The sequence below is a fragment of the Schistosoma haematobium genome, chromosome ZW (assembly GCF_000699445.3).
Source record: "Schistosoma haematobium chromosome ZW, whole genome shotgun sequence".
NCBI lineage: Eukaryota > Metazoa > Platyhelminthes > Trematoda > Strigeidida > Schistosomatidae > Schistosoma > Schistosoma haematobium.
In genome coordinates, this window is record NC_067195.1 from 84221257 (window position 1) to 84247690 (window position 26434).

Here is a 26434-nt window from a genome sequence, read left to right on the forward strand (position 1 = left end):
ACCTAAAGAGAATGGGACAAAACGTGTTACTAACCATATATATATATATATATATATATATATATATATATATATATATATATATATATCAGAGTCAACATCAATCTCTGGTTAATCGATCACTCTTACTTGTCTGTTAAGAATTATTGATAGGTATCTTCAATTCATCCATGTTGTTTGTTAGTTTAGACATTTTAAATATGAAGGAGTAGTTTAGTTCTAATATTTTTGGGATTCTGCTATATTTCTGTTCAGATTAGATCTCCGGCGTTTACTAACTAGGCACGACTGAGATCTCTTTCAATAAAAATAGCAACTAATGCGAACTCAATAGTAACATTACTGAAACACACAACATTGAAACCATTATTCCTAATACGATGGGACCTAGGAAGAAGATAGGAGTGCGAAAAAGTGACATTTTATAAGTCGAAGTAAAATGGAAAAAAACTATCCACCAACAAGATATGACTTTAAGGAACAAACGATTGGTAAGCCGAAATTGTTATCAACTAAACAGAAAACGCCAAGGTCGCGCAAAAATTAGGAAAATTTTTATCAAAGTTATTTTTTTTTTATGGAAGAATTAACATTTACTAACAAAGATTTGATAACCTGTGATCTTGACAGGATCATTAGTAGACTTTGTAAATAATTTTTATGAAAATTCAACATCACTCATAGAACAGTTCAAAAACGGGATAGAAATTAACACTACTCTCATTTTAAATTTGTGAACCATAATCTACTACACTATATGAGTTTAGATCTAACACATCTAAACGTCGAAATGATCACAAAACATTTGAATCCCAATTTAGTATTGAATAGATTTGAACTTGAAATGAATATGATCAGTGAATGACTATCCTATTTCAGATTTAACTTTACATTATTTACATTTATATCACATTAACTTCAATTGAAAAATTATAAAGAAACATTGATAAATGAACATCTGTTTTATTGTGTAGGTCATTTTGTTTCTTCAATAATGTAATTACATAAAACGCTAGTGATTATGAGATAATGATATAAAATTGTTGAGTTAGTCACTAACTACAAAGAGAGAATATGTATTTATGTAATTAAATTAATTTTGATGAGTAAAATAATTATAAGGAGAAAAAAAAAATCATGGAAAAGAAAAACATGGCAAATATCTATTAGAAAAGAAGAAATATTAGTCTGAAATAACTAAGATGAAAATTACAAAAAAAAAAACTATTACATAATAACGTACAAAACATGAGGATTAAAATAATGAATCAATATTACAATTACATAAGAGCGCTAATTTCATTTTATGATTCATTTTTCCCCATATGAATTCATGAATTGAATTAAAAATAGAGAGAGAGAAAGAGGGGGAAGGAGGGAGGGAGTTAAGAAGAAATAACAGAGATACATAGAGAAAGGGAGATAGAAAGTGGAATTGTAATAGAAAGACAACAAAAATAATTCATTATTAATTGATCAAATAATTTCCTTAACTTTCATGTGTTTTTTTTCAGGTGATTGTATTCACTTCAAACTTCTACATTTTTCTATCTGAATGTGAATGAATATTTATCTTGACACATAAACTTCAGAATGAGCTTTGTGGAGATTTTAGTAAATTTCACAGGTTGAAATCATGAGTCAGTTGAAACTAGACCACCATTGAAAACCTGGAAGCACTGGACGAAACGGCCGTCCAGTGCTTCCAGGTTTTCAATGGTGGTCTAGTTTCAACTGACTCATGATTTCAACCTGTGAAATAAACTTTAATTGAGAAGAGCATAAGAAAATACCTTTGATGCACAATAGTAAAGGGTGAAGAAAGTGAACATTAATCATGATTATTAAGGAATGCACATATTATGGTGTATACATAAACACACTTAGATACTGTATGTATATGCAATTATGATTGTTTTTCATTAAAAATAACAGGAAAATCAATGATGACATATACATAAATTGAAAAATCTGAAAAGATTGTAAATCATATTGAATGCAAATTTCTTCATCTGTTATTATTATTATTATTTCTGCTAAAAAAACATCTTTATTTCCTATCGAATACACGATCTACAGAAATTTCTAACTTTGAATTTTTTCTTTGTTTTTCCTGAATTATCCTCTTCAATGTTTTGCTCTTCTGTTGTACACGAATTCACTTCATAATGATCATTGGGATTATTTTCTGGAATCTCCGAATTTTCGGGGTCAATTAAAGCTGAATCAAATTGATAGAGTAGGTTAATAGAGTACAAGATATAAGTAATTAACGAATAAATCACAGATCACTTTTAAGCAAACATATATTTATCTTTTAAATCAAGAACTGATCTCATTTAGACCACCACTAAAACCTGGAAGCCTAGGTATCCTAATATGGGACTCCTCAGTAATGGGCATCCATGACCTTGCATTTGCACCAGCGCTTAGCATTTAGACCATTGAGCCGTCATCCAACCGCGTTACTATCTAACTTCAATCACACCTGATGTTGTGTAGCCCTTATTGGTTTCCTGCGATGGACATTTACCTTACTTCTGACATGGTTGAACTCCTCTAGTCGCTTCTTATCAAATGAACCTTATTTATTTTTTTCGTCAAAGAGTAAAATTTATCTTATTATAACCTATAAAATCACATGTACTACACAATTAATCTAATGTGGATTTTCACTCAAGTCATAAATTAAGCTAAACCTGAGAGTAGTTTCAACCACAGGCTTATATGATCTAGAAATCAAATTAAAAAAGACAAAGTAGCACCCAACAACAATTTTTTTCCCGAGTTTTCTTACTAATCTACACCTACGAACCTGTAAACGATTGATCTTTATTTTTAGTAGCAGGCACTATATTTCTTGACTAATTAATCAAAATTCAATGATTTATATTAATTGTGACATTAATTGCATTAATTAAAGTGATAATCTGTGTTTGTAATTGATTTTTTTTTATAAAAAAGAAAAGAAAAAAAAGTAGAAACGCAGACTAATTCATGGTCACAGTTAACATTAAAACAAATAATTAAAAAAAAAATCTAAATCTTCTTAAACGTGAAATAATACACACTTATACAACAGGTTATCATGGTATAACATTCTTGAAAAAATATATATACGTAGGTAACTATGACGATAAATAGTAGAATGTTTAAACTGTAGGCTAACTACAATTATCAATGTTTATTCATAAAAAATGTATAACAAATAGCTTGAATATCTGCTTATGACTGAAACGTTCGTTATATTCTTTCACTGTGAGAATTGAATCAGGACTTTATGTGCAATTCGGAAAGAATCACATACAAAGAAATATCTTCAATAATTAGATACAGTAGATGGATATAAGTTTAAGTATGTTGTATAATAACGGATACTAGTAAAAGCCACATTCCTCTTTGATTTATTATTATTATTATTATTACTCATTTACATGGCTTATATCAAGTTATTGATAATATGCACACAGATTTCGGAGATCTATGACTAAGCTAATCATTCGAATATTTTAGAAAATATATTCGTTACTATTATCCACAGTTTTAAAATTTGTTGAGAAAAACCATCTATATGATTTATAGGCATCAGTGCAAAAGATGGACTTGATAGTTTCAAATAAATTGAGCATCGGATAATAAATATATTTTTTTGTTGTATCCCAGTCAGTAAAAAATTGTATTTTTGACGTTTCGTGATTTAATGTAGGCCACTTCTTCACAGTAACTCCACCTGGAGTCCCTCTGGGGGCTACTGCCGGTCCCAACCACGGCTAAAAGAGGACGGTTGGGCATAGGGTTAGCGATCCCATCCCGTAGAAAACTAACTCACTAAAAAGACGCTAGCCAGAAAAAATTATTCAAACCTTTTAAAATCTGCCCTGGGAATCAGGTCTTCATTTAGAAGAGTTATTACGCCTCATGGTGAAAACCGAGTTACTTCGGAAGTCACGAGACCGATGCCCCTTCTGACAACCAGAGCAACCATTTATATAGGTACATGGAATGCTCATACAATGTGGGAGACTGGGAGAGTCTTCCAAATTGCTGCAGAAATGAGGAAATACAACCTGGAGGTGCTTGGGATCAGTGAAACACATTGGACGAAAGTTGGACAACAACGACTAGCTTCACGGAAGCTTCTGTTATACTCTGGCCATGAAGAAGAAAATGCTCCATATACACAAGGAGTTGCATTGATGCTGTCCAAACAAGCACAAAAGGCACTTATAGGATGAGAATCTCATGGACCCAGGATCATCAAAGCCTCCTTCAAAACAAAGAATGAGGGTATTACAATGAACGTCATCCAGTGCTATCCGCCTACCAACGACTACAATGAAAACGTGAAAGACCAATTCTACGGTAGGCTGCAGTCAATCGTCGAGAAGTCCCCAAAAAAGAACTTGGCCGTTCTGATGGAAGACCTAAATGTCAGAGTTGGAAAGGACAACAATGGATATGAAGACATCATCGGATGACACGGACTGGGAGAAAGGAACGAAAATGGTGAGATATTTGCAAACCTATGTGCCTTCAATGAACTGGTCATAGGCGGCACTATATTCTCACGCAAACGCATACACAAAACCACATGGACTCCACCGGATCACTCTACACAAAACCAAATCGACCACATTTGCATCAACAAAACGTTCAGGAGGACTATAGAGGACGTGAGAACCAAGAGAGGAGCTGATATAACATCAGATCATCACTTGTAGGTCGCCAAGATGAAATTGAAACTCAATAAGTACTGAACAACGCGGCGGACAATATCACAAAAGTTTAATACGGCCTTACTTCGGGATATTGACAAACTCAACAAATTCAAGATAGTACTCGGCAATGGATTCCAGGTATTTAATGATCTACTCAGTGAAGAGGGAACTACTATGGGAAGCAACTGGAAAGGAATAAAAGAGGCAATCACTTCAACATGTCATGATGTCCTAGGCCACAAGAAGCACCACTGCAAGGCGTGGATCACTGTTGATATACTGGATAAGATTCAAGAAAGGAGGAACAAGAAAGCAGCAATCAATACCAGCCGAATAAGAGCACAGAAAGCCAAGGCACAAGCTGAATACACAAAAGTAAACAAGTAGTTGAAGAGGAGTGTCAGAACCAACAAACGTAAATATGTGGAGGATTTGGCAGTGACGGCGGAAAAGGTTGTAAGAGAAGGAAACATGAGACAATTGTATGATACAACAAAGAAGCTCGCTGGAAATTATCGTAAACCAGAACGACCAGTGAAAAGCAAGGAGGGCAAGGTAATCACTAGCATTGAAGAACAGCAAAACAGGTGAGTAGAGCACTTCAAGGAACTCTTGAATTGACCAGCCCCACTGAACCCACCCAACATCAAAGTAGCACCCACCGACTTCCCAATAGATGTTGGCCCACCAACAGTTGAAGAAATCAGCATGGCCATCAGACAAATCAAGAGTGGCAAAGCAGCAGGACCAGACAACATTCCAGCAGAGGCATTGAAAGCAGATGTAGCAGTAACTGTAAAGATACTCCACATTCTCTTCAGCAAGATTTGGGATAAAGAACAAGTACCGACAGACTGGAAAGAAGGAAACCTGATCAAAATAACAATGAAAGGCGATCTCACTAACTGTGATAACTACAGGGGCATCACTCTCCTCTCAATACCAGGAAAAGTCTTCAACAGGGTATTTTCAAACAAAATGAAGGACTCCGTAGACGACCAACTTCGAGACCAACAGACTGGATTCCGTAAGGATCGATCGTGTACAGACCAAATCGCAACTCTACGGATCAATGTGGAACAATCAATTGAATGGAATTCATCACTCTACATCAACTTCACTGGCTACGAGGAAGCATTTGACAGCGTGGACAGAACAACACTATGGAAACTTCTTCGACACTGCAGTGTGACTCAGAAGATAGTCAATATCATACGGAATTCCTATGATGGATTAAACTGCAGGATCGTGCATGGAGGACAGTTAGCAAAGTCGTTCGAAGTAAAGACTGGTGTCAGGCAAATTTGCTTACTCGCACCATTTCTCTTTCTCCTGGTAATCGACTGGATCATGAAGACGTCAACATCTGAAGGGAAGCACGGGATACAGTAGACATCTAGGATGCAGCTGGACGATCTAGACTTCGCAAGCGCAACAACATATACAGGAGAAGACGACCAGTGTAGCAGCAGCCTCAATAGCAGTAGGTCTAAACATACACAAAGGGAAAAGCAAGATTTTCCAACACAAGATAATATGTATCAATCAAATCACACATGACAGAGAAGATTTGGAAGATGTAAAAACCTTCACATATCTGGGCAGCATCATTGGTGAGCACTGCCGATCTGATGCAGATGTGAAGGAGTGGATCAGCAAATCAAGAGCACATATTTACAACTGAAGAATATCTGGGACTCAAAACAACTATCCGTCAAACAACATCAAATTTTCAACACAAATGTCAAAACAGTTCCGTTGTTTGGGGCGGAAACTTGGAGAACTACGAAAGCCACCAAGCCATGCAAGTGTTTATTAACTGTTGTCTACTCAAAATACTTCGGATCCGGTGGCCAGACACTATCAGCAACAACCTACTGTGGGAGAGAACAAACCAGATCTCAGCAGAGGAAGAAATCAGGAAGAAGCGCTGGAAGTGGATAGGACACACATTGAGGAAAGCACACAACTGCGTCACAAGGTAAGCCCTCACTTGGATTCCTCAAGGTCAAAGGGGGAGGGAAAGACCAAAGAACACATTACGCCGGGAAACTGAGATAGACATGAGATGAATTAACAAGAATTGGATGGAGCTAGAAACGAAGGCCCAGGACAGAGTGTGTTGGAGAATGACGGTCGTCGGCCTATACTCCTTTACGAGGACTAACAGGCATAAGTAATTAAGTAATTACTTCTTCAGAGTGAACAAAACTATTATATATTCATTATCGCCTTTGTAATCTAGAAAAAACACTTCATTTTATATATTTAGGAGACATTTGTTTCATATCGGGCTAATATGTCTTCCTCATACTTCATCGTTTGTCACAAACATGGGTGAGTACTGTAGAATACGTAATATTCTATAAATTTTCTGATTCTCACGTTATATTTTAGTATATTGTCAAGGAGATTGGTAATTTACTTAGTTGTCTGCAAATCTGCTTGTCAAAATTTAATGAATAAACTATCGCACCTAGTAAACTAAATCCTCTGAAAATTAGAAACCCTGTATTCCTATTCTAGATTTTTAAAAAATCACGTTTATCTTTCATCTTTAAATTTTCATTAGGATTCCTTGTATGGAATCCAGAAATTAGGACTTAGAAACGATGTAGTTCAGCTTGACTTTTATTTGTTTTTCAGCTGATTATAAGTCCTGACGGAAAAAATTATAAAACTACAGATCATATATGAAAATGCTTCAAAAACGCATCCTGAATAGCATATAGTTGACTTATTCAATGTGGTGTGGCTTCAGTCATTAGGTATTCTCAACTTCAACGATGAAATTGACTTCATACAGTCATTGGAGGTTAACATTTCATTAGAAGTTTTTTCAGTCAAATGAAATGGTACATAGGTTTTTCTATGTAGAAGCATATGCTCTAGTTATTGCAAACAATACTACACTATTCATCAATAAACTATGTAAAAAATCTTATTTTATTATTCCAAAAATATTTTGGTCTAAGTTTTTAATGTCACTCACTTGGACTGGTTAAAGAACAACGATGCTGAGTAAGACGAGGTGTACACAGGTATTTTATTCTCTGCAAAATAAAATTATAAATACAGAATAATTTCATCTTATAATTTTTTAGATTAGACGACTAGATACTCACAAGTCTACAGCGTATTTGGATACGATCATTTCCAGTCTTTAAGAACATCAAGTAAACTTAACTGTATTTACATCATAAAATTATGTTTAGCAATAGTGCATCAAAAAGTAAATACTCAAATTGTCATATGTTCAGTTTAGCCTTGCTAAAAACAACCTTTGAAAAAAAAAATTGAATTTCTCAATATTACATTTCATTTGGTTTGTTCATGTAAGCCGCTCTTGGTTCGTATATAAACATGTTTTGAAACGTCTATTTTATTCCAAAGACCAATCTTACTACTTTAATCATTTGTAAGTAGTCTGTAATATTGAATAAGTTTTATATGGAATTGTATAAAATCAATCTTTTCCTGAAATTTATCCACGAACAACATTAAGAGCTCCATCACCAAATTTAGGCCACGTAAAACTTAGGCAAATAGTTTGTACAACTGAAAATTTTACTAACAATAATCATTTATTATATATGAAAGTTATATTTGAAATAGTCTCAGAGATTGAAACTTAAATAATTCCAACGTTTCGTCCAGCAAATTTGTCTGAACTTCTTTAGGGTAATAATCAAAATCAAAATCATTAAGGAAATATATATGGCGTTTTAACAATCAAATCAGATCAAATCTATATTGTGTTAATCCAATCATATTGGGATGTTGACTTTAGCAAATAGGATAACATGAGTCGGTTATATGAAAATCATGTGAAAAGTTTTTTTCCTTCATACAAAACATATTGACACCGAATATCATTCATTAGTAAGTCAATCTTACACATAAATACACAAACACAATTTGTTCAGTCATTTATTTTCACATCGTGGACTTTTGGAGGAGAATTCATCAACTCAGCTGAAGTTTTTGAACAATCAGAATACCAAGACCAATCAACCAGTCTTTAATGCTTTAAGTGTAAAGTTCTAAGCCTTATTTGTCATAATATTAGATAATATCAATTGTTTATTACATTGCTTTATTTAATCAGTTAACAGTAAAACCAGGTAACATGCCTTAATACTTTAACTGTCATTCTAGTAAACAAACTTTTATGTATCTAATATCTGACTACACAATGCGTATATTTCTTCCTATTCACTAAACATCAATTAGGTAGCACACTATTTCACATTGCTCATTTATTTAACTTTTAGTCGCCCGTGATCTGACTCCAGGCAGATCGCGTGAATGATTATTGTTGAAATATACATGTTGCCAATTCTCGTACATTATCATCGACTTAAATTACGTTAGTGAATAACGGAATTAAGTAAGTCAAATACGAGAATAAATTTCGAATACGTGTATTTCATACATTCGTTTATCCAGACAAACGATAAAAGAAACAAAACGAAGAGAACGCAACAAAATGATGCGCGGTGGAGAGGGCATGCAAGCCAACTCGTTTTAATAAAACGTGACTAGATATTTTTAGTTACACAAAAATAGGTTACAAACATGTTATGATAAGAAATCCACACACACGTTTACATAAAAGCAGTCAAATTGGATAAGTGACAAGGTCGAAATGTGACTCAAGATGAATGAATAGATTGACCTATCCGGAAGCTAGAATAAGTTATGTGGGTTTGGCATTGTAACCGACACCACAAACCTCAAAGTTTTCAACCGGAAAATCTGTTTCTCACAATTTTACTAAAAAATAATTCACATGAGTGAACTTACTTCTAGAAATGTTCCCGGTGTTCTTATAACCTCTGCCACCATGACACCTGGAATGAAGAACAAACTTGAACTGGCCATCATCCAACCTAATATCACAGACCACTTCGGAAAGTGATATGGTTCAGGTTTGACAGCTCGCATATATGTGAGTTCTTCGTATACAATTACACTGAAGATAAACAGAACCTAAAGTATGAATACCATGGACAAAAATGAGAATCAATCAAAGCAGACAATATGACTGTTGAAAAGGATACCTGAAGAAGTTTGTGTGACCTATTATTATTATTTTACATAACAAATCAGATGTATCAACTTTATGTATACGAATTACAAACCAAACAGACTCTATTCTTCATGCAAAAATTATGTGGACAAAACCAGCCATTAAACAAAGAGTTAACAAATAAAAGTGTCCTATCAAAAATAATCATATTCAAATCGATAGTTTTCTGGGTGACTAAAAAAATTCACGAAGAATCTGTAACTATTCATCCATTTGATTTATTGTTGTAAATGACGAACAAGACGTCACTTGAGATACTGTATTTACCAATCAGTGTAAGAGTTCAAATAATGCTACAATCGTATAGGTAGAACACATTACTGAAAGCAATTTGAAAATGTGGTCAACGTTATGCCCCTTGTTCAGAGGACCAAGAATCAAATCAACAGGAGATACAATCAAAATGGAGAAGTGAACAGTGATAGGTTAAAGATCAACAATAGCCAATCAAAATAGATGTCTACGGAACAAGCTGAGTCATATGTGGAGAAATTTGAACAATTTGCATCTACCTGAGTTTTATGCTGATGATGTCGTTCAGAATAACGACGAAAGCTCCATGACCAAACCATTCACCTCAGAGAACGAAATTCCATCAAAATCATCCATTTGAGCTACAAATCTTCTCCATCATCTCAAAAACTCTTATTATTCTCAACATAACTAACAATATAATTGATCTGCTTCAACATCTGCTTAGCTAGTTTATCTTAATCATATAGATTGTTGATTTTGTAACAAATAAAAACCACTAATTTGTCGTCAGTAGAAGTCAATGATATCATATTCTCACGGTTTCCTTATAACAATTAACATCCAAACATACAAATACACTCATGAATTTTTAACCAAATAAACAATTTGAACATCAGATTGTCACGTGATCTTGCCATATTTAAGCCTTTAGTGATATTTTTTATTGAACCTTATACACTCTTTGATAATTTTGATTTTGATTATTATTCTGAAAATGTTTGAATTAGTTCATCAGGTGAAACGTTGACAATATTTATATTTCAGTTGCTAAGGTCACTTCAAATATAACATTTAGACATGAATATATATATATATATATATATATATATATATATATATATATATATAAGGGTAAAAAGAGGTTAAAATATCTATCTCATCACTTACAAATGTAAACAATGGAGTAATAATGCATAGGTATAAACAACAAAACCATTTAAGTGAAAAGCCATACATTGACTTCATATCATTTGCAAACCGTCTCCATCCTAAAAGAAAACAAAAGTTTTGTAAAATGTTAAGAGCGTATTAATGTTTTGTAATGAAAAAACAATTAGTTTTAGATTTGGCATATTAAAAAAATTAACACTTAAGGTAGAACTACATATATCTTAATCAACGCAAAACAGAGTACTGAGTATAGATCAAGTCTAATAATCAGATTGTATGGATAGGTATATTCTACAGTGTTGACAAAATCCTGAGGTACGAATATGAAATATTTATTATTAATGAAGAATCTGTAAATTGTATAATAACGATAAATGGTTATATTCTAAGTAATGAAATAGTTTTTATATTTTGGTTGATATGAAAATTCGTCATCAATTTTATCAAATTTACATCTTTAACAAGCAATAATTGCAGTATTGATCATCTTCTGGTAACTCATTTACTGACTTATTTTCAAAGAATAAAATTAGATTTAGCGCATTAGTGTTTATACATGATATGAATAAGTGAAATGTCATGCTAAGCAATAATCCATACAAACCTCTCACTATAACATACAGGTTGAAGTGGTGATATAATAAAATCACTGACAACGTTAAGTTTTTGGTCTGACGAAAAATTCGTAGATTGTATTTCGAGTTAAATACTAATGTTGGCATTATTAAGGTAAAATTTAATGATAAGCAACGTTTCTAAAAGTTATTGTCTTCAGATATATCATATGAGCTATTCAGACTATTGCAAATAACCACAAGCTCACTAGGTATTTTATCTTATACTTATGTATCTGAATGAGTTCATCATGGTTGCACGGTGTATTTTCGTATAACAACTATATTACAAATTATGTTATTCATCATATCAATTGTGTAAAATAATGGTACTTGTACTAGCCGAGTCAAGTAATAAAAAAGTGCCCACGAAAAGCTATTCTGGCAACTAAACACACAATTGATTTATTCCGAACTTCGGAACGAGGAATTATTCTAATTTTTCGATTTAATCTCTATCTCATATATTCACTGTTGTCACCTACCCATAACTTTGATTATGTTTTGTACATGTTTATATAGTAGTACCCATATATCCATCCACTTTCCATGTTTCTCACTTGATGTATGAAAACAGTCACCTTGTTATTCGCTAAATTGGTCTATTACAGAACTCCAGTGCATTATACAATTATATCTTGTGTTTTTGTCTGACTTTCAGTATAAGTATGAACCCTACATTCGATTCGTCTACGTTTGACAAACCATTGTTCTAAACGTAATAAGTCGACAGAATATATACGAAGTCAAGTAAGATACATATTTCATGAAAGTTGATTTTGGATTCAGACAACGGGGACTAAATGTTAACAAACAGACAAATACTTACATAGTGATTTTAGGATTTGTACATATTAGATTTTTAACATTTTTGTCAATGTTACTTGGCATATATTTATGTTTCTATTTACAGTTATGGTGAAATTTTAAGATGAAATTAATTAAAACAGTTGAATATCTTGTCGTAATCAATCTGGTACCCCTGCTGCTTACACTAGCTAATCAACAACTAATTTGAAAATAGATTAGAACAAGTCATTAAAAGGTTGAAAACGTGCATCACTATTGAGATTCAGCAATCATACAAATTTATCAGACTTATCGAGGTCAAAATATGATGCCTTGTGAAATCACTACCAACTAGGTAGACAAAGGGTGTGCACGTTGAATCATTAACACAAACAGTAGAAAGGGGTAATTTCTAAAGCAAATGTACACAAATAATTCAGTATATAATTTGATGGTAAACAGAATAATCAATATTTATAATTCCTACTAAGGAAAATTACTTCAACATTTTCTATGATAGAAAGTATCGATCTAATTAATTATAAACCATAGAAAATATTTAATCTGACAAATAAACAATACAAATAAGAAAATCTAATTATACGTATACAATACAACAGCATTTTTTTTATATTTGACATTTATCATTGAAAAATGCTTCAAAATAGATGTAAATGTAAAACAATGTGTCGTAACATGAACCAATTATATGCTGTGTGATAACTGGAATAATTGATATATATATATATTATAAACAACTATAACTAACTGTGTCATAAATTATTGAAATCAATACAATTGTTGTTTCATATTCAAGCAATACAAGTATGTTTCCAATACATTCATCATGACATAGTTGTGGTCTCGTGTGTGACGAAATCTCAGCACGGATACAGAAGGCTCGACTAGCTTTTGCCAAATTGCCTCATTTATGGCGTACACGAAATATCCGTCTATCAACCAAAGGACGGATTTACTGCTCAGCAGTTCGTTCCGTCCTACTTTATGGCAGTGAAACATGACCGGTAAGTGTAGAGGATATTCGTAGGTTACTGGTATTCGATCATAGGTGTCTTCGAAGCATTGCTCGTACATACTGGGACCATCGAGTAAGTAATGCAGTTGTTAGAAAACGCGTACTAGGTGAGGATGGCGAATCAATTGATGACGTAGTGAAACGTCATCAGTTGAGATGGCTGGGACACGTGTTACGTATGCCCAACTACCGACTGCCCCGACGTGCGATGTTTTATGATGTAGAAGTTGGAAGAAAGCTAAGGGCGGCCAGACCAAAATATGGCACAAATCCACGAAGTCACTGACAAGTGGACTGAGTCATGTTGGTGGGTGTTGACTAACTGGTTGGGGACCGCGAGATGATAGCAACCGATGGTTAGAGGCCCTGAATGACATAGCTCAAAATCGTTTGCAATGGCGCAGGTGCATCCGTTCTTTGTGTTCTCCTGAATCCTCCTTGTCTCTTTTTTTCTCTTTCCAAATTTATTTCACTGGATTATACTCTTTAAATACCACTACGGGGTTTGAATCGACCACTGCATCTCTGTGCTAATGTGGTGTGGCAACTCGAACTGATGTACCTACGTACGAAGTTCTACGTTGTTACTGACTAACTGACGTACTTTGAAAACTAAACGGTAATACATTTAATTCAACATTATTTTTTTCAATCTTAAAATCTTACCATATATGTAGCCAATCACGATACATTCCAAAAATGTAACACATAAAATTATACGACTACCCGAATAATAATCAAATAATTGAAATATGTACATACCGCCCTAAAGGAAAGAAAAAACAAAACAGCCATAGTAATAAATAGATAGAATACAATGAATAATCATGGGGAAAAAATAATTCTTTTACAAGAATGAATTGAACAGAAGTAATTCATCACAAGTTTAAACTTTTGATATACTGAGCAAAGTGGTTTACCTGGAACAAAATAATAAACTATTTTTCTTATTGATCTGTTTGCTTATTGAAAATACAGAAGAAGAAATCGAATAAGATTAATGTAGTTTAATATTATTTTGACTATCCTATACGCTATTGTTTAGGTTTTTCTTTTAGTATTAGGCTACATCTAGGCTATTAGAATGTACGATTTTCCTTTATATATTTGTATAGTTTATATTACAAACTGATTTTAGTTAGATAACAACTGAAAACCGAGGAAGCTCTGAAAAGCGTGTTATGTTAGTATGTGAATTTTGAACAATCAATATTAACAATCTCTCGTCTCGCGGTGATATTTTAAAAAACCTAGGTCATCTGTAAAGAATCTAGTTGATGAAAATGGAACTTGAACTAAGATAGTACTAGGTGATTATTAATCCGTAGACATTAGATAGTTATTAAGTAAATTCTTCATAAATTGTTATTCTGTTGTTTTCAGTTGAGGTAAACTTGCAGTCAAATATTATGTTCACTCTCGTGCTATGAAGATAACTTTGGCACATTGGTGCTTATTCCTATGTAAAGTTCTAGGTTATTTATAACATATGTGAAGTTTTCTTTTATCAAATCAATAGTGGGATTTCGGTATGAATATCAGCTTGTATATGAAAACATGTTGTTTGTAGTAAAACCTTAAGATTAGTTATTCTTCTTTTAAGTATGTATTTTAACTAAGAAGAGATTAACTACGTCGGCCTAATGATAAGCTAACTTTTTCAACTGATTTTTAAAAAGTATCATTCATCGACTTAGAAGTTACGTAACTTACAATAAAACCGGATTTCCAGTAAACTTTTTGACTTAAATATTGGTTTGCGTGAGAAACAGTTGATTTGTTCATATATTTAAACGTAAGTTGGTAGAAGGTAATCTCCAGGAAGAGTTGAACTTATATGAAATGCTATTCACTACTCATCAACATGAAATATTTATAATTTTGAGGAAACTAATATATTCCGTAAGTTATTAAACATAACTGGCCTCAATACTGCCACCTCATATTTTTATCTAAACAATTAAATATACTTATAAGATTGGCAAAACCATACGTTTGCAATTTAATAGTAAATCCTTGGTTTGACGAATGGGCACATCATACCTAATTAACTAATTATAGTTAATGGAGAAAAACAAAAAACTTCGAAGCGTTTTCAGTTTTATTCCCAAAGTTCAATTTTATGGTCGGTATGTTTTATTGATGTAAATACAGTTCCCACCTAATGAAAACTAATATTGGATGGAATTGCTAAAGCATGAAAGTATTCCAACTTTGTATTGGCTGATTGAAAGTTTCCATTGACGTTTAGGGCTACGATTGATCGGTCTGTTATTCGCATATATGAATCCTGTACAGATTGTCTTGATATTGACCTAACTCACGAGCATTATAAGCAGAAGTGGATGGTGGCTAGCAGTGAAATCCATGACGCGCGTTTTGTCCTATTTGGGACTCGACAACTGGATATACCTGCACCCAATATTTGATGTCCCCTCAACTCTCGGATGCTGATGAGTCATAAATAAGATAAAACGCGCGTCCTGCATTCTCTTGCTAGACATTATCCATCTCTACTCATGAACATAATCATCAACTTTTGAGATTGTTTGAATTTGATCAGGTAAAGTGCTGATTATTAACATTATGATTTAGTCAGTTTCCTTGCATAATATTGCTAGACAGATATAGATATACGCAGATAATCTATATTATAAACTTACTGCGAATCTAAACATGATCAGTGCAAATCTACTCATATAGTCTACATATGTTATGCCATGTCAGAATTAATTTGAAAGATTTTATTTTCAGTGGAAATTATTCGTTGATCAGCTATTCAGTGTATCATGTTTTAATTTCAATACACCCATGATTATGCGGGATATAAATTTGATGAGAATGATTTAAAACTAACGTATCTTTTTACATGTCTTAAATACACAATTCTGATATAAAACTCTTCCTCCTGTAATTCAAATATAGGAATGTGTTATGAAAAAGCAAACCGACATTAGCCAAGAGACACATAAGAAAAATGAATCTCTTTTTTTAGAAAGAAAGTCATATGTACACAATGCTTCTCATTTTTTAGTAATACAGTGGTGTATACTACATTTGGTTGTCCCCAGATGTGTTCTCCTTCACTACAATACTACTAACATAACAATAACTATTTTCATATTTGTTATTAAACGCACCTTAAATTATTAAGACAAATAATCGCCAATGTACTAACGATACAAATAAATTACAGATCATTCAGCTGAAATAACATGTATAATCAATAACCCTGCATACTTTAAATATTTGACAAAAGGTCTGTAAATATTTAAGTTGTCTTTGTATTATGTGTAAGTTTTATCTTTATGAACGACTCAAGAAAAGTACCTTATTAAGATAAAAGATCAGTTTGAAGATAGTTAACATTTTAGAATGGTATTTGATAAACATTTGTTGATATCTAGAGAACGCTAGACAACTGTCTAAGCTTTACTTGATTCTTCCATATTAGACACGTTCATAACATTGTACGTCACGCTTAGACTATTAGGTTTGAATTCATTATTTCTCAAATTTAAATGCAGTCAATCGTTAATATTGCATCATCATCATCGTCATTATCATGTACTTCCGTTGACGAATTTCTCATTTCGTATCACAATGAACATCACTAATCGTGACTTTCTAATTAAAAGCTTATAAAAGGTAAATAAACGTTTTACCAGCCATTCTTTAATGAATTTTTTAAGTCATACTACTACAAATTATTCGCTATTTTAACCAGAACAGAAGCTAACAAAATTTCCATTGTAATAAATTTGTTTTATTTCAAAGGGTTTTAATCAACCTTAATGGCTTAAAATCATTGAGATGAAAGTTATGGATTGTTTTCGTTAGAAAAAGAATCGGAAAATATAATGGTCAATGTAAACCATCGTTGAATCGATTAATTAATTTCATACAGTTTGTACCCTTTATGAATGTGAATAAAGCCAGAACAGACATTGATGCAGAATAATATGAATTCTTTATATTTCGTGGTTTCTAATCAACTGCTTACAACCACATAAGTACTGAAAGTTACCATTGAGGTAATATATAATGTGAAACAATTGACATAAATGAACGAAAAGGTTATCAGTAACAACTCTCTCTCACTAAAGATATATATATATCAGTATAGGGTTGTGGAGATTATTGAGTTTAGATTGATATCATGACTAGCACAATATCAGACCACCGTTGAGAACCTGGAAGCATCAGACGGCCGTCTCGTCCCAGTATGGGACTCCTCTGCAGTGCGTATCCACGATCCCACACTCTGAGGTCGAACACAGGACCTTCGGTCTTGCGCACGAACGCTTGATCCCTAGACCTTTGAGCTGGCATTCGACGGTAATGATGTCTAATTTTGGCCAATCCGCGACATTGCGCCACCGTCCACCACTGTCTTTAATGAGTAACTGCGTCACAACAGAACAGTTTAGAGGACATATAGAGTTGGAGTTAGAAACATAAGAGGCGGTTGATGTATCAATCAAATGAGTTCCGTAGAAATACAAAATGGATTGTGTGATAATTTTGAGTTTATGAACTGGAACTAAAGATTGACATAATGGGTTACGGAATAAGCGAAATAGGATTTGAAGAGTTTACATTAGTTGACAGAATTAAGTGAATGAAAACATAGTAGTAAAGGGGTGGTTTTGGTGTTTGTTATATAAGACCATATGACAAAATAAACACACAAAAAATAATGATGATGACAAAAATAAGTTACTGTCTCTTTCTGCATACATAGGTCAGGTCTAAATGTTTTTATTGCTATTGCTTCGGCAAATCGAAAAGACGCTGCGTTCTTTTGTTTGCTGACAATTTTAAAGGCTTTTGGAGTGTCAATGATATGTCCGGTATCAAGTGAATGCCGAGCTATTGCAATCTTTAGAGCCATTTTGTCTATCCCTATCAAGAATTTGGGAACTTGCTCGGAAATGAGAACATGCACTCTTTAATCTGTTCTTCCAACGTATGTATGTGCCTTGGAGCGTAAATGTAAATTGATAGCCATTGTCATTCTAATTCTTTTCGTTCATTTATGTCAATTGTTTCACATTATATATTACCTCAATGGTAACTTTCAGTACTTATGTAGTTGTAAGCAGTTCATTAGAAACCACGAAATATAAAGAATTCATATTATTCTGCATCAATGGTTGTTCTGGCTTAATTCAATTAATTAATGCTTGATATTGTTGAGATGAATCACATCCAACAGAATAGTAAACAAATAAGGTTTATCTATCAATCAAAATAAATTACTTATATGCGTAAATATCATAGTTTCTAATCCTAACCATACAGAAACATGTACTGAAACAACGTACTAAGATAAAATATGCAAGGTATATATGTATTTCGACAGATGAAGTATTATGCCAAACTATATTATTGATCTGAGTAATGTTTCTTCGGAGGATTTATAACACATCTCATATTCTCAATGGATTCTCAACTGCCAAAAGACACTAACAGAGTAAAAACATAATGAGAATAGAGAAACTCAGTTTTCGCTTAGAATAATCTTTACACTTATGGAAGAATAATTTAATTGCCGACTCACAACACTAGTCATCTAATTTACTAACTGCAATTTAATAGTACTGGACTGCTTTTATTTATATATGTAGTGGATTTTTTCAAACTATTACCATTTTATCAGCAGAGATGAATAAACGATACGAATGGAATACAGGACGCGCGTTTTGCGCCATTTTTGATTCGTCCGTTGGATGCACCTACATACCGAGGTTGATGTTTACCCCGAAAATTGAACCCGGTACCGTTTGCTTCACATGCTATCGCACTATCCACTGAGCTACTGAGTCCAAATAACCACTAGCTAATGAAATAGGTTGAAATTTAGGATGTGTATATTCCTAAAACAGACTGATCAATTACAGTTCTAAAAACGAATGGGAAGATCCAAACAACCAATGCAAATGACTTATTGTTTCGTTTCTATATCTATCTCATCCTTAGCTAAATTTCTTCTACTATTAAGTATAAATTGATAATTAGTTATTATTCACGTCACAATTAACTCAATTTCGATATATAGAAAAACCGTCAGTTAAATCTTTTAATTGCCTAGTACATCGTATTTTTACGATGGTTTTCAACAAAGTTCAATAGAATACAATGTCAATTTATGTACGGAAACATTCATACTATATATTATATAATCGATGAAGTTACAATCAACTCATCAAAGCTTACTGATGTTTACTAGTTTTGTAACTTCAAATAATAAAGTAATGGTCTAAATCTTATTCAAACTTCGTCTATATCTTGTTTACTTATAAATAATATGTATAATATAAATGTTTTCTTCTCAATATGTTTTATTCAACATAAATATTTACAATCTCACATATGGTTTTGTGTAACAGTATCATAAAATACATATCATAGTGAATAGTCATATTCATTTAGAGAAAAATATCTGTCAGAAATAAATAACAGGCTGTTGTATGCTATGAATCTTAAAACTGATTTTCACTATTTTACACTAACAAACACGGATTTCTGGTGTATATATATATACTAAATGCTTTGAACTATACGACAAAGTTGAAACATGAATTTCTAAACATTTCAAAGTATAACGGATCACTACGTGTACATAATGATTAAACACGTATAGCTGAAAAATTACTTACATTAGTCACCATAAATAATCCAATACCATAAGATATAATACATGTGGCTGCAACAAAACTAACTCGATACCATGGATTTAATATCACTTGAGGTAAGTAATCGGAGATTGCAGCAACAAAACCTTCAACTCCACCAAACTAAAATATTTAACATAGAAATACATAAAGAAAACAATTTATTGATTTATTACAAGAGTCATAAAAACAAACCTCAGCATTTAAAAAAAAAATGAATCATTAAGGAAGGATTATTTTATAAAATGCCAAAATTAATCCTGTACATATGAACACGTATGTAAAAGCTATAATGTAAATCTTAATCTTGGAACAGTGATTTATCATGAATACGAAAGTGAACTTTCTTCATGACCTTAAGCATTAAAATTAATAGAAATTAGTGAAAAAAACATACATCTATTAACAATACAGTACTTGAACTTTTGTCTTTTTTTTTTTTTATCTAATCATGTTATTCCGTTGAAGCTAATTTTAAAGCAAAGATACTTTAACAAAGATACAAACTAATAATAATAATATAGATCGGGGATATTATATTTTTAATATCCGTTTAATTTTAATTAATCCCTATGAATGTAGAAAAATTGATTTTTGTTTAATTTCTTTATGACTACAAACAAAACTTTGAAATCTTTATAATTATAGTTTCTACTCTATGAGTAGTATTAACATTTCTTATCGAGTAAACATTCCAATTATATAATTGAAATTCATAAACAACTTAATCATTTCCGGTTTATGATACGTTTCTTATTGTTTTTATTTTCTTACAAGTTGTTATTAGTTCCTTTTTTTTTTTTTGTTTTGTTTACATGAATAAAACTTTCATCAAGTTTTAAAACCCTTATGTTGCTAGCTTAAATTTAGCACAGTTTCTAATGATGGTGATAAAAATATTAGTCAATATAATAGGGTAGATTTTATAGAAGACATTTTTGCAGAACGGATTTTTTTTTTATTATGTTTTGAATACAGTAAATTTAAGTGATTTACAAATATTATTTTATTTTGAAGACTACTTTTGACACGAACTGAAATCATCTGAACAATAAATAAATTTTAAGAAATAATCAGATAGTGAATTTGGGCTAATAAACAATGTTTTAGTAATAACCATACAAGAAATGCATTCATGTTTAAACAGATTAATTCAATGAAATACACATCCTTCTTAATGTAATTTCACATTTAGTATTACATAAAGATTTAAAGTCTTCTTTAATGCATTGAACTTCAGTTATACGGAATTATCTTATGTGTAGTCGATTAGATGTTATGGCTTTGTAGGTTTAAAAAAAGGAGATTAGTAGTATATCCAGAGCATTCTGATGATTGCTTGTAACTTACTGAAATACATTTTATTAAAAAGGCAGACATTCTTTAATCAGTTGTATTTAATTTTATTTAAATGTTGACGTCATTTTATCAAAGTTAACATGTTTTCATAAATTCCTAACTTGACAGATATTTGTCTCTTAGGTTGCATACATCTTATTAAGATTTTACCAGTATAGATTTTGACATAAATCTAATCTAAAGTACATTTTCAGTCAATTTATTTTTTAGGTTTGTATTCAAAAGTTTATTCATTAGCAATGAAACCTAACATCCCTTCAACTATTTAATTATGTTAATAAGAAAAATCAAAATAAACATCTCTTTAGATAAAACCTTAACATAGCTAACAAACTCTTAATCAACAACAGTCGTAAAGATAATAAGTGAGCATGACTAAGGTTTTTATGATTAATGTATATATAAATTTAATTATTATCAGAAGGTATTTTGTGGAAATTGTAGTAATTTCAATAGTTGGGATCATGAGTCAATTGAAGCTAAACCACAATGGAAAACCTGGAAGCACTACACAGCCATCTCGTCCTATCGTGAGACTCCTCAACAGTGAGCAACCACGACCCCGCGGGAGTCGGACCCAGGACCTATCAATTGGACACTAACACCGTTGGATGCCGACTCTGTGTTCTAGTGGTTAAGGGATCGCGCGTGAGACCGATAGGTCGTGGGTTCGAATCCCGCGATGCGTAGTCGTGGATGCGACCTACTGAGGAATCCCACAATAAGATGAAACGACCATCCAGTGCTTCTACGTTCTCCATTGTGGTCTAGCTTCAATTGACTTATGATCTCAACTGTTGAAATTTAATTATGTTGATGAAAGCTTGATATTAATCGAATCAATTTCCTCAGTTATCTGAGAAGCCTATAGGAAAGAGCTTAACTTTTCAAATGAGTTTTGTCTTCACAATGACAAAGTTTTAAAATTATAGTCATTCTGGATCGTTTTACCTAATTAGTTTACGATCATTTTCATGAATTACTTTAGTTTAATCGCTTAATTCTATGTGTTCAACAATATCTTCTATAATGTATTTTCCGGAATAATATTAATCAAGAGTATAGGTAAATTTATGGCTAACAGTCCTGGTTAGGACTTGTACACAGCTGAGTGTACCTGCATCCCAGTCTTGATGTTCACATTGGGACTTGAAACCGGTACTTGATGCTCCAAACACTATACGCGTTATCCACTAATAATTTATGTCTTCGTATTGGAATGATATAATTTTATCTTTCAATGTTTCCAATACTTATGTTTTCAAACAGAGCAAGAACAACAAAGTTTGCAAACTCATCAATTCGATTCATTATTTTATTTCACAGTTTCTCATCAGCTGCATACAACCTAAAGTTATAATATAAATATGGTTATCAACAAATATTTAACATACTTTAGTTCGTGAAGTTAAGATAGATGGATAAAACGTAGCCGAAATCATAATGATCCGAAGAATGGGGATACAAAGTGTCTGGATACATATAGTTAAGATCGATGTGTATTAAAATGTTGAGAAGTAATAATTCAAATGTTATGTAAAGGTGATGAAATTAATAAGTGATTAGGTAATCACTCAACACGATAAAATATACAAATATGTGTACATCAATCAGATTGTGTAAGAGATGAAGATTAGAAGACGAAAGAATAAAAACCTCTTTTATTTTGATTATGAATATTGGCAACCATAATACCTATTTTAATGTGCATTGCTACACACACAGAGAGATCTTAACTATATTTATTCGTACGCTTTGTGTCCCTATTCTTCGGATTATTATGATCTCGGTTACGTTTTAAACATCTATCTAAACTTCACGAACTAAAGTATGTTAAACATTTGTTAATAACCATATTTATGTTAATAATTGCAATTTAGTTTGAATACAGCTGATGAGAAAACGTTCCTGCTCTCTTTAAATTTGAATAGTTGAATTCATGAGTCCATGTATGCTAGATCACCATCAAAAGATCTGGTTGCACGAAAAAAAATGTAAACATTATAGTAGTACTAAAAATAATGTTACATCTGTAGTTTATAAAACCATAATTGATTATCATAACTTCAAATCATATAAAATCTGTGAAGTTCTTTACGAAGAACTAGCCACAAACTAAACTGTAGAATGAGAAATCAATAGAAAATGACCCCATTGAATATGATTTGAACAAGCAGTATTAAGTAGGTTCCCTCAATAAATATATATATATATAAGACATAAAATGTCTTAACAAGTATATGTGTGATCAGATTGTTCGAAATATATTGCGCAAATGTATCACATAATTCTGATAAACTTTGTCTTCTCATTGCATTATCGAAATTTATTAAAGGGACTAATTGTTATATATATTTATTTACATGTCTTTTACAAATAATGATAGGTACCATTATATTTTAGATATAATTGTTTCAAGTATGTGTAAGTTCACGAAGCAAGCCCTAACCTGAAATCCTGAAGGGAAGCCGAAAAGTGGAACGCCAAAGAATATATCACGTCAGGAAATAGAAGCAGATATGAAAAGGATAAATAACAACTGGAAAGAGCTGGAAAGAATTGACCAGAACAAGGTTGGATGGTGTGTGCTTGTGGGCAACCTATGCTCCTTGACGAGGAGTAACAGGCGTAAGTAAATAAGTATGTGTAAGTGGTGGTACCTAATAAAAAAAGAACTACTCTCATGTTTCTTCAAATTGTAGATTATGTTTTTTAAACCCATTCGTTCATCAAAACATTTGACAGGATAAACATTTATTTACTAATTATTTTCATAACAATATTTGAAAATTCTTTAGAAAAAACACAAGTATTCAATGCTTAATTATTCCGTCAGTTATAATTGTATGCATTTTACCATATACATTTGTATAATCTGATAATAATGACAAATAATGTAAACAATTTAATTAATAGTCATTTTATTTAATTTTAAAAATAATGATAATAATAAACAAATTCACTAACCATACTATCAATTCCCAATAGTATAATCATAATAAAAAAACAAAATGACCAAATAGGACTACCAGGCAATGTTCCTAATGCTTTTGGATAAATAATAAATGCTAAACCTGGTCCTGATTCTGCAATTAAATGTATTGGGATATTGGATATATAAGACATATTGCCAAGTGTTGCAAATATAACAAAACCAGCCAATAAACTTGTAAATGTATTTGCACCAGCAAATAAAAGACAATCTCTAAATGTTAACAAAAAAAATAAATGAGATGAAATGGTTACAGTAAAATGAATTTATTAAGTTGTTTTTTTTTTAAAAAAAGGGGTACATTCATTTCATAAAAAGGAAAATTACTCTTATTTGAATATTACAGAATGGTTCATCATTCTAAATCAAAATGTATTTCATACATCTTTCACTAATTGATTACAAATTGGTTTGATGTATAATTACCTGATGTAAGCAACTATTTACATGATGCAAAGAGCATAAATATTAAACGAACGTCAGGGCAGTTCTCCTGTATGGAGCTGAAACTTGGAGAACTACTAAAACCATCATCAAAATGGTACAAGTATTTATAATTAGTTGTCTACGCAAGATGCTCAACATCCATTGGCCGGATACCATCAGTAGCCGCTTACTGTGGGAGAGAAAAAACCAGCTTCCAGCTCAATAGGAAATTTGGAAAAGATGATGAAAATGGACAGGATATACATTACGCAAATCATCAAACTTCATCACGATGCTATCCCTAACTTAGAATCCTGAAGGGAAGGGGAAAAGAGGAAGGCCAAAGAACACATTACGTCGGGAAATAGAAGCATATATGAAAAGGATGGATAACGACTGGAAGGAGCTGGGAGTGATTGACCAGGACAGGGTTGGATGGCGTGTGCTGGTGAGCGACCAATGCTCCTTCACGGAGGAGTAACAGGCGTAAGTAAGTAAGTAAGTAAGTAATATAGTTGCATTCGAATTCACTATAAAGTGAGTAATCCACAAAATTAATACTGTCTAATCGTTTATAACACCAAATTACAATATATTTATGTTAATATTGTGTATATATAACCACGTTATTTTATCAAATTAAGAATCTGTTTTTCTAGCTGGTGATCTGGGCTTATATATTGGTTTATTTGAGATTTAAGTTAATGATCTTGTCACACAAACATCAAACACTTGGCTTCATTATATAATTGCATCCATTCATTAATCTACATTCAATTCACACGTTTTAATGATGTAAAATTTTATCATCATTCACTAATAATCCTTACGTATAAGAATGAATGTTTAAGATCTAGTGTGACAGTTTAGTAGAAAGAACAACTCAGTTTGTATTTATTCTATTAGATATATTAAATTGAAAAAATCCAACTCATTAAGAAGATCTTTTAAGATACTCTACAAAGACTAATGAAACCATTCGAAATGTCATGTGATACAGTAGCAATTTTGAGCTTACATTTTTATTCACTAATTTAAAAAACAACTGTAATCTTCAACTTTTTCACGATTTATCTTATTATTTTATCTTTTCCTTCGGTTTTGTTTTAGATTCGCTTATCTTTATTTAGTCTATTTAATTCTCAGTGCTCAGTAACCTACTTTCATTTTTTAATTATCAACCATCCTCTGATTTCTTTTTTAAGATTGAAGATTTATCTTTGTATAAACAGTTTCGTTCTTAATCTTGATGAATACAGTTCGTATCATAATCTTTATAGTATACTTGTGGGCAGCTAATGATTATTCGTTGTTTATAAAGGGAAATATGATAAAAAATTAAACACTAGTCAGTTCCATATTGAAACCTTATAATACCTTCAATAAGAGTTAAATTGAATAAACAGTAACAATGTACATTGCGTGTTATCAATTCAAATAATCTTTCCTTATTTAAGTGGTTATATTGAATTATACACTATCTTTTAAAAACTCCAATTTTCATTTGATAGATTTAAAGCAAGTACAATTAAATTTACATTTTGTGTCTTGTTTTCTTATGACTACTCGGTTTCATGTACTAAAT

At 32.0% G+C, this 26434-nt stretch overlaps 1 protein-coding gene across 1 annotated transcript in view; it reads right to left on the reverse strand.

The window, feature by feature from the left end:
* Nucleotides 1-2057: 2057 nt before the first annotated feature.
* SLC6A6_1 (Sodium- and chloride-dependent taurine transporter) overlaps nt 2058-26434 on the reverse strand; it is a gene marked incomplete at its 3' end in the record, with an annotated part of 46098 nt that continues 21721 nt past the window's right edge. The window contains exons 7-13 of the mRNA XM_012937356.2: nt 24399-24636; nt 20058-20195; nt 14062-14161; nt 10954-11054; nt 9525-9710; nt 7711-7771; nt 2058-2221 (exon numbers count right to left, since the gene is read on the reverse strand). Of these exons, the coding sequence (XP_012792810.1) occupies nt 2058-2221; nt 7711-7771; nt 9525-9710; nt 10954-11054; nt 14062-14161; nt 20058-20195; nt 24399-24636 (988 nt within the window). The remainder of the gene's footprint in view (nt 2222-7710; nt 7772-9524; nt 9711-10953; nt 11055-14061; nt 14162-20057; nt 20196-24398; nt 24637-26434) is intronic.